At 39.7% G+C, this 10,993-nt stretch overlaps 1 protein-coding gene across 1 annotated transcript in view; it reads left to right on the top strand.

Annotated features, from left to right (window-relative positions):
• Nucleotides 1-10,993, top strand: part of MTHFD2L (methylenetetrahydrofolate dehydrogenase (NADP+ dependent) 2-like) — a 105,307-nt gene that overhangs the window by 47,937 nt on the left and 46,377 nt on the right. The window contains exon 4 of the mRNA XM_012659871.1: nucleotides 5,161-5,253. Coding sequence (XP_012515325.1) covers nucleotides 5,161-5,253 — 93 coding nt within the window. The remainder of the gene's footprint in view (nucleotides 1-5,160; nucleotides 5,254-10,993) is intronic.

Here is a 10,993-nt window from a genome sequence, read left to right on the forward strand (position 1 = left end):
TAGTTACTTTGTCATTGATTTCATTTAGTTCTGCTCTGATCTTGGTTATTTCATTTCTTCCACTGGGTTTGGGATTGATTTGCCCATCTGTTTCCAGTTTTTTGAGACAATTCATTAGATTTTTGATTTGTGATCTTTCTGTCTTTTGGATGAAGGCATTTGTCGCTATCAATTTTCCTCTTAGCACTGCTTTAGTTGTATCCCACATATTTTGATAAATTGTATCCCCTTTATTATTTATTTCAAAGAATCTTCTCATTTCTATCTTAATTTCCTCCTTTACCTGTCATTCACCAGTAGTTTGTTTAGTTTCCATGACCTTTTGTAGAGATAAGTGTTTCTACTGGAGTTGATTTCTAATTTTTTTCCACTGTGGTCTAAGAAGAGGCATGGTTTTATTTCTGTGTTTTTAAATTTGTTGAGCCATGTTTTCTGGTCTAGGATGTGATCAGTCTTAGAGAATGTCCCATGAACTGATGAGAAAAATATATATTCAGTGGTTTTGGGGTAGAATATTCTGTAAATATCTGTTAGGCCCATTGGTTCTGGAGTTCTGTTTAAGTCCGTTGTTTCTTTGTTTATTTTCTGTTTGGAGGATATGTCCAGTTCTGTCAGAAGGGTATGTAAGTCCCCAAATATTATGGTGCTGCTGATTAACATTTTGTTTAGATCAAGTAGGATTTGCTTTATGAATCTAGGTATACCTGTGTTAGGTATGTAAATATTTATAATTGGTATGTCTTCTTGTTGAATTCTTCCCTTTACCATTATATAATGACCATGTTTGTCTTTCATTACTTTTGTAGACTTGAAGGCTATGTTATCTGATATGAGAACAGATACATCAGCTTTCTACTGGTTTCCATTTGCATGGAATATTGTTTTCCATCCCTTCACCTTGAATCTCAATGGGTCCTTGTGTGTTAGATGTGTTTCCTGGAGACAGAAGATACTTGGCTTGTATTTTTTTATCCATTCAACCAGCCTATGTCTCTTCAGTAGGGAGCCTAAGTACTTCTCATTTATGGAAATAATTGATAAGCAGGGTGGATTTCTGTTCATCTTGTTGAGTAGAACTTTGTTGCTTTGTTTTACCTGTTGATGTATTGTGGTATCTGGCCTTTGACCTTCAACTTTTGGGTGATTTTACAGTGGCAGGTGTCTATTTTGCTAATCCATGTATAATGCAGTTCTGAGTACTTCCTGTAGGCCTGGTCTTGTCTTAACAAATTCTCTCAGGGTTTGCTTGTCTGAGAAAGTCTGTATTTCCCTCTCATGTATGAAACTTAGTTTTGTAGGATACAAAATTCTATGCTGGCCATTATTCATTTTGAGAAGACTGAGAATTGGGCCCTAATCCCTTCTGGCTTGTAAGGTCTCAGTTGAGAAGTCTGCAGTTAGTCTGATGGGTTTTCCTTTGTAAGTTACCTGCTGCTTTCACCTTATGGCTCACAGGAGTGCCTCTTTTATGTTTATTTTGGCCAGTCTGATGACTATGTGTCGTGGTGATTGCCTCTTTGCAATGAACCTCCCAGGAGTCCTTTGAGCTTCTTTTTCCTGGATATCTAGATTTCTAGCAAGGCCAGGGAAATTTTCCTCAATTATTCCCTCAAGTAGGTTTTCCAACCCTTGTGTATTTTCTTCTTCTCCCTCAGGGATGCCTATGATTCTTATGTTAGGCCTCTTTACATGATCCCATATTTCTTGTAGGCTTTGCTCATTCCTCTTATTTCTCTGCTTTATCTCTGTGCCTGAATTGTTTAATTGAAATATGTTGTCTTCAGGCTTTCAGATTCTTTCTTCTGCCTGATCTAACCTATTTGTAAGGCTTTCCAATGTGTTTTATAAGTCCTTGAATGAATTTTTCATTTCCAGAAGTTCTGTTTGATTTTTCTTTAATATTTTTATTTCTTTAGTGAATTTTGCATTCATTTCCTGCATTGTTTTTGTGGTTTCTTTGTTTTGGGTTTCCATTTTATCTTGCATTTCACTGAGTTTCCTTACAATACATGTTCAAAATTCTTCATCTGTCATTTTTATATTCTGCTTTTGGTTGGTATACGTTGTTAGCTAGTGTTCCTTTTGGGGGATGTCCTTTTGCTCTGATTCTTCATGCTTCTGGAGTTCTTTCAATGATTGCTTCTCATCTGGAGCAGTTGTTGCTTCCTAGTTTGGGATTTTCTTTTGTTTGGATGATGATACACCCAGTTTATTTTCTAAGCCAGTAGGTGGTGCTTGTGGCTGAGAATCAACCACATCCTGTATGATTGATTCAGTAAATGCTGTAAAGTGTGTGCAAATTGACCTCCCTGTCAGTAAGGTGGCACTTGCCAGAAGGAACAAGCTGCAATGTTGTTTTGGGGTCCTGTGACAATCTCTTGTTCCTCAGGAGAAGCACTCTAATCCACTAGGTGGTGGGTTAGGCCCTGGAAATTCCAGGTGAGTCCTTTCCACCATAGCAGAGACGGATGGGGGAGGGAGGCAGGGCGGGGCTGGGCTGGGTGAGCCTACCCTCAAGCTCCAAATGCTGGCAAAGTATCTGCTTTGGCAGGGGTCAAAGGTCTGCTCCTTACCTCTGGTCAAAGCTGCCAGGGAGGAGCTTAAGTGGCCCCATTCAACCAGAAAGTCTGTGTGTAGAGGCAGGACTTCTGAGACCCATAATCCAGCAGTCTGGAGCAGGCTTCGCTCTTTTCCACTGTCCCCTATTCCATGGTTTCTCCTGGGCCTGTGCCAGCACAGAAGACCTCAATCCAGCTGAGCTCCCCCATGATTGTGATGCTGGCCAGGAGGTTCCCTGCCCAGGATCCTGGCCTGAGGTTGGTGTGCAGCTCTCCTGTGGAAGGAAGGGTGCCCCATGAGCATGCTGCAGCTAAGATCCACTCTGCACTCTCCCCGCTGATCTGCCCCTGCAGGCACCCACACCTCCCAAGACTAATTCACAAATATCTTCTCTGTGCCCCCGGGCAAGAAGATTGTGACCTGGGGCTATGGGGTCTGTCCTGCAGGCCCCTCACTGGGGTTCCAGAGATCAATCCCTGACCATGCCAGGGATAAGGATGGTGGTCCCAAGTCACCCATTAAGTGCCCATGCTCGTTCAATGTCTTTCCACGTCAGTGTGTGCTGCTCTGATGGGGCTGCCAGGCAAGCAGCAGCAGGGAGCAACAGTAGGGAACTCATAATCCAAGGACCCCCCTCAGTCTGCTCCAGGACCCCAAAAGAAAAGGTCTGAGCTCCACTCCCTGTAGAAGCCTCCGTGTGGCAGGTCAATTATCTTTCTCGGCAGCCATGAGTTGAAGATGGGAAGGGGACCAAAAGAGTCTGAGTGGAGGAAATTTTTGTCTGGTACTAATAGGATTCTTTTTTTAATCTTTAAAACCCAGGAACTTTACTAAAATATGTCTCAGTGTGGACCATTATAGTTCAATTTGTATGGATTCAATTCTTTTTTTCCCCCATTTTTTATAACCTGAAGTTCTAATTTTCAAAAATTTTGGTAAAATGTCTAGCCATAATGTTTAACTTTTCTATGACAACATTTTTTTGTTGAGTTTATTGATATGTTGGTAAATCCTTTAAATTTTTGTTTTGCTTTTGCTTTGCCTTGTTTTTTCTTGGTTCTGCCACTTTTTAAACGTATCTTTTAATTTAATTTTTTAAAACTTGCATATAGTAAAAGTCACTCTTCCTGATGTGCAGTTTCATTAGTTTAGACAAATGCATATAGGCATCCATTAGATAACTAGTCTAGTCGCCACCAGAATCAAAACACCTTCATTCCAAAATGCACCCCCAAATTCCCCTGGGCTGGGCCTTATACAGCACCCTTTTATTGATGCTGCGTCACATCCATTTTTATTACTCATTATTGAATCAGTTGAATTTCTTGGATCTCCTGTTTACGACACTTCTGCTGGAGGTCAGGGAGGAGGCGCTGGGCAGTCTTCTGACTCCTTCCTGCTTCCACAGAGCAGACTGCTTCCTACTGAAATGGCTCCTCTCTGTGGGTGTGTTACCACCCACTCTCAACTGTGCTGGGTCCAACAAGGCTACCCTGCCTTTATTTAATCTACTCTCTCTGCCTTGATTAAGAAAACTATATTTTTTGCACGTTGGAGTGAACGCTTCACCTTCAGGAAGTATCTTTTTGCAGTCATTTTCAGAACTGCTGCTGCTGGCCATCTTGTCATTGTTTGCACTTCTTTGCTGCCTTTCTCCCTGTGTGATGTCGACTACCTGCTGCTTTTGGTAATTCTTACGTGTTTTTGGAGTCTGCGGAAAATACGTTTTCTAGTTTTCTCTAAAAATGGAGATTTTGCAGTTTTTGTTGTTGTTAGCTGTGTAGCACTTGCACATCTTCCAGGAGGAGAAGAGAGGACATAGTCTCACATAGCCGTGGTTACCAAAAACCCTTCTCTTGACTGCAGGTCATCACCACCTTCCCCCCACTCCTCTTCATTGGCTCACACTTTAAATGTTGGAGTCTTTCAGGCTGCTCGCCTCTCTTATTCAACCATCACTGCTTTAAAGTTTTCATGCAAAAATTTCCTATTAAATACTAGGCTTCTCCACTCTTTTCTAAACACATCATTTCCACGTTGGTTCTTGTTTTTTCTGCTATTCTTTTAGCTCGGAATGCCCTTTTCTTCCTTGCCTAATTGGTATACTCCTACTCATGCTTTAAGACATAAATAATATATGTTGCTTCCTTTAGGAACCCTGCCTTGACACCCTCCCCAGACAGAATCGACCTTTCACCTGTGTCCCACACTATGTTGCCCATTTTCAGTGCACTTACCGTGTGATTTTCAGTATTTATTTGTCTGTCATTATCAAGCCAATGAGTATCCCCTACACCAATGTATTAGCCAGTGAGTACAGAATTTTAAATCCTGGATTTCTAGGACCCTGCTTATAGCTTTCCTATGATGGTCAGCACTTACCCTCATTTGGTCTCATTTGATTTTCCATGCATTCACTTGCTGGGTACAATATTTTGATTCAAGGGGATTTCCTTATCTAACTTTTGCTCTCAGAGTGATTAGGCATGTCAAAACAACTTTTCTACTCTTAGGTAATAACTGGAACTCTTCTAGGTTTAGAGCATTTGTAAAATTTGAAAAAGCTCAGTAATTATTAATGGAAATTCTTATGCATTCCAGGTGATGCGACTGTGACAATAACTCACAGATACACCCCCAAAGAACAGTTGAAGATCCACACTCAGCTGGCAGACATCATCATCGTCGCTGCAGGTGAGTCCTTAGTGACTGTCATTTGGTGGAATGTCACCAGCAGAGTAATGCCTTCCCTAACTGCTGACAGGTTTGAAAGAACAGCTTCCTGGGAGAGTTAAGTATATGTCTGACTAACTTCTGTCAACTGGGTTCTGTCTCCTGGCAATCATGACATTGGTCCATCGTGCCTATGTTAGCATTTGTTACTTCATTATGGAAAACCCAAACAGCCTTTGGGATGACAGATTAAGTACAAGAACAAATGCGCACTTGCCAATTGCTTTGCAAACTTGATTGAACAGCATTTACAACAAAAGGCCAGTGCAGGTCAATAATGTACTGGGGCTATGGGGAAAAAATGAAACCTGTACTTTCAAGTTGTATTACTGAAAATAGCACGTTAGGGTGTGGGGAAGAGATAGCCACTGTGCTGCACCAGCCACACCCAGGATGAAGAATTATGTTCTAGACTTTAGGGGAAAAGTTAATGGACAAGACCATTGTCCAAAGGAGAGCATCTAGGATGAGAATCTTTCTGTAAAAGATGACATAGGAAGTTTGGTCTGATGAGGTGAGGATGTTTGGTCTGGAAGAGAGAAAGTATGACCTAAAGAGATACAATAGATTTTTTCTGTGTTTTGTTTTGTTTTGTTTTTACATTAGAGGAAAACAAAAACCCAAACCCAAACCTTTAAAGCAATAAGAGCTGCCTCAAAGTTACCAGTTTTTGAGATAGTGAGTTCCCTATCACTGTGGTGATTAGGAAGACAGATAAAAACATAAGCAGGACCTTGTAGAGCATTATATTTGTCAGCGTTTACCAGCTCTTGCCCCCATTTGAGTGACAAAAATATTTCACGTCTTCTTTCAGCATTGTTAAAATATTTTTATAAATTAAAGGTCACGGCTAAAAACACACATAAACAGTTGTGATTATTGTGAACATATGTTCTTTGGGGAAGGTGTTGCATTCCTTCTTTACTCTCTGCCACTTAGAACCATTGTAGAGAGTTTCCATGTATTGAGCCCAGGGTTGGGGTCATTGAGTCTTAATGTTTCCTCCAGTTCTGAGATTCTGTTATTTTATATTTTAATATATGAAAGAAAGCCTTATGAAATACATATGTGTTTATATATATATATTTACTTATTATAAAAGAAGATTAAATTTATTTAAATGTATTTGTGTTCTAAAGGGTAATATGACAAGAAAGATATTTTAGAACATAGAAAGGGCTCAAGTTTAGAGGTGTTGTGTATATTTCAGAGTTTATTATATTATTCTGATTTTAATTAAATGTGAATACTTTTGAATAGTAAAGGGAATATTAAATTCATTCACTCAGTACACATTGAACTCTTACTATGCAGCAGGAGCTGTTTTAAATTATGGAGTATACAAATGAAAAAATCCTAGTCCTTGTAGAGCTTATATTTTAGTGGGAGAAATAGAAAATATATAAACAATACAGTATAATGTCAGGTAATGATAGGTGCTATAATGAAGTTGGGTGAAGGAATAGCATGTGTCGGGGGGTACTATTTTAGATACATTGATCAGTGAAGATCTTTTTTGGGAGGTGACCTTTTCAGTAGAGTTCTTGTCCTGGGCATTCTCCATTTGCCCACCAGATCCAATCTCTGCCCTTCCCTGCCCTCCTCTGGGCCAGGGAGGCTGACTAATGAGGATAGCCTCGCCTGTGTTTCTCCACCACTGGCTCCTAGCAAGGTTTGGCACCAGTAGGAAATTTGAGGGAGAAGGAGAGAAAGGTCAGGGTAGGGTATTTCTTCTATGTCAATGGCTTCTGCTGAGGACTCTCTGCCCCACTGCTCTGGCTCTCATGGGGCTACAATAACACTCTTCCCCCCACCTGCCCCTTCAGGCCTAGGAATGGTGCAAGCTTCCTCCTATTTCTAATCTCTAAGTACCTTAACAGCTCTGGTTCTTATCTTAATCCCAAACACACTTCTGTAAAAGTTCCTTCATTATTTTTTCTTATCCTGGTTTGAGGTGGATTCTTGTTCTTAGGGGAACCCTGACAGAAGCAGATCTGTACGAAGTGAAGGAACATAGCCAGGAACCATCTGGGCGGAAGAGCATTCTAAGCAGAGGGAACAACAAGTACAAAAGTCTTTAGGGAGAAGCATGCTTTGTGTGTTCTAGAACACAAATGTTTGACTGCTTAATATTATATATTCTGATTTTAATTAAACATTAATAATTGTGAGTATACTGGTAGGAAATGCTGTTGGGAAGGTAGCCAGGGATAGATCATGTAGGACCTGGTAGGCCATGGTGAGGACTTTAATGTAAGCCAAGAACGGGTGAGAGCAGATTGATATGGTCTGACTTATGTTTTTAAAGGATCGCTCAGGCTGTGTCAGAGAACTGACTCTAGAAGGGCAAGAGTAGAAACAGAAAAAAAGTTATTGCAATTTCATTTAATGGATCTAGGTTTTTCTCAAATTTATTTTGTATTTGAATGTACAAAAAAAGTTTGATGAAATGATAAAATGAATAATGATAGTTTAAATCAGTTTCAACCAAATTTAATTCAGTATTTTATTTTTATATAGGCCCTTTTCTGGAACTCAGGATATATCTGTGATAATTCCTAGAGCAGTAATTTGCTCCTCATAGAGTAAAAATAGAAATGCTCCTTTTATCACAAGTCATTAATAAACTGGTACAGCTAAGCACATTTCCTGTTTTTCTGAGAAAGTATTTAATATATTCAGGTGATATCAAATGTACAGTTTTGAGCTGGATTGACAGAAGTCAGACATGTTTAGAGAGGTCAAAAACTTTTTCAGACCGCAAAGCAACAGTAAGTGAAATATTGCTACAGCTACTGATACATTTATGGCAGATAAATATCATAGTGACTTCTTTTTAAAAACACTTGTAGTGTTCACACACAAGATTCAGAATTTGTGAATAGAGAGGAATTCGAGTGATCATCTTTGTTCATCTCTAACTTTAGACAGAATGAAATTTACATTATCTTTAAAAGGTGTTATTTGACCCTAATGTTAACAACTTGTAAAGAATATTTCACAGTTGCCCTTAGTTATCATTTATCAATTATCACAGTGAATGGAAATCTTCTTCCAGTGGAGCAAAAGCTCTCAGCATGCACTCCTGCTCATGTTTTGTTTTATTGTTATGACAAATGGCAATTATGTGCTCATAATCCTTTTGCAAGAGCCACTGGTATTCTCCTGTGACTAAATCAAACCTTATGTCACAAGTCATAATGCTGATACTGTCATCATCCTTGAGTTTCTCCTGTAGATTCCTTAGAAAAGGAAAATGAAGGAAGGGAAGAAAAAGGAAGAATCAAGCCTATACAAGATTAACAAAATAGGAGCCAGGAGATTGTCAGGCCCTAGGTGTGGTGACACTATTAAGGCTCTCCCGCAGCCGTCTCACTGGGTGCACCCTCCTGCCACCAGAGGGCACCAGTCATGTGAGCAGCCATTTTGGATGTAGCCAAGTGGGCCACACACTGTCCTAATCCAGGGCAGAGACATTTTGAGCAAAGACGGCAGAAACGAGTCCTGTTCCTTGCCTTGCATTCATATTTCACCTCTAATGCTTCTCACTAGCTACAAATGTGTGCTGCATGCCGAAAGACAGCCCTGTATATAGCTCTACTGTCACCCTGAAGAAATACATATTCGGCTAATGGGAAATTTGGGAGAAGAAAATAGAAAATTTATGAAAAATAACTAAAGATTGCTGCATTTCCACTTCATAACCACCTAGAGAATTTAAGGATAAAACATGTAGATATTTGTAAATTACTGAAATTATACAGAAAATATGCATGAATGTAAAAAAGAAATTCCATATAACCAGACGATAGGAATAAAGTGTTACCAAAGTGACTACATCATGCATTATGTGTGGGAAATAAACAAATACAATTAGCAGTGAGTATTAAAGAAGAAGATAGTGACCTAATGGCAGAGGTAGCTGGAGCAGGGAGGGCTGGATCACTGTCGTGACTAGAACGTCAGCATATATGGAAGCAGTCTCATCTAGAAGTCAGGAAGAGTGGAAGGAGGAGGAGTGTGTGATATGTCAGAAAGATTGATAATGTCTGAGAGATGAAACTGAGGAATGTGGTGATGAAATCTTGAAATGGGCTTGCAGAAGAAAAAAAAAAAAAGAAATCACATGAAGATCCTGAGGCATGAATAATATTAGCTTGTGTTAATATTGATCTCACCCCTCCAGTTTGTCATCATACTGATCTCTTAGGTTTCACTGTATGTCACTTACCTTGTAACCCTTTTCCTCCAAAATCGAGATTTTGACTAAGTTAGAAGCTCAGACCTGACAAATCGGACTCTGTCACACTATGCAATTAAAACAAAGAGGCTTCAGGTCCCTCTCTGAGTTCACAGGGAGAAATTGGTTTCTAGGGCACTTAGATGTACCGTGGTTATAGCACTAAAGCTGTCCGTCATCTTCACTAGAGTACAGCATGCATAGGTCTGGTATTTTATTATTTTAGCTTGCTAGGTAAGTGCGTAGAACAATATCTGACATGTAGTGGGTGCCCAACAAGTGTGTGCTGCATTGATTTTGAGATTATAAGTAAAACAAGGACTTTTTCAAATTGACATAAATTTAGCTGGTATATTTTAAAGGATATAGTTTTTTAAAAATGTAATAATTATTCTAGTTATTGGTTGATTTACATAGTGTAGTATTATTTTGAGAAGCTACCAAAAATTCCTAGTTTATCATTATAAAGTAGTTGATAAAGCCAAAAAAAGTGAAATTGTTCATAAATGAGTAGTTCATATCATTAAGTGGATGAATGAACTGATTTGAGGACAAATGTTGAGATTAGAAATTATGAGAAGGGTGAAGCAAGAGTAAAGAGACCATTATGGACATCTAAAACACAGTAAGCAAATTGAACAGTTGAAAGGAAAGGAGTAGTTTAGGGGAAGGCTCAACCAGCTTTGTATGAGGCTCCTGATAAAGAAGGGAAAGCTAGCCAGAATCGGGCTAATCTTCAAAGATTGTGTTAAAAGACCCATGGGCTTTCTTGTATCTCATGCTTAAAGGAAACTGGAGGACATCCTAAGTTTGTAAAAGTTCTAGGAATCTTCATTACGCAGGCAAGTTTTTTATAGATATTGTCCAATTGACCCTCCACCCATCTGAGTAAACTCTGGCACTGCCTGTATGTAGGAGATGAGGGCTGAGTCAATGCCACTTCCATGCTAACCTCTGAATTCAGTGTCACAGTGGTGAAAGCTGGTGTTTTCCCACCAAGCCATTCCCTCCAGCATGAGGAATGAACCTGCACAGTCATAACTCTAGCGTCTCTATTGCAACACATTGAGTAACAGACACTGTAATATAAAACAGGATAAATGGGCAATTCAATAATTTGGAATATTCATGCTTACTTGTCATAAAATACAAAGTGACCAACTAACTTCCTCTCACCACTTCTCCCATCATATTATCAAGTCTTAGATACACTCCCATCAAACATCATCTAGGGCTCAATGGAGTTTTCCCTCTGATGATCTCCTCCTTAGAGCAGGGTTAGTAATTTTCAAGATGCTGGGACACTGAGAAGTTTCTCAAGAGGTGGGGCCTGGAAATAGTCTGCTCCACTGTCCACAGCTCATGCAACCGGGGAGTGTAACTTGCTCACTTACAGTCCTGGGTACTCCCTGAGTGGATGCCAGCACATTTCATGGCATCACTCATACTATTTCTCTTCGC

The sequence above is a fragment of the Propithecus coquereli genome, unplaced genomic scaffold (assembly GCF_000956105.1).
Source record: "Propithecus coquereli isolate 6110/MARCELLA unplaced genomic scaffold, Pcoq_1.0 Scaffold64, whole genome shotgun sequence".
Classification (NCBI taxonomy): domain Eukaryota; kingdom Metazoa; phylum Chordata; class Mammalia; order Primates; family Indriidae; genus Propithecus; species Propithecus coquereli.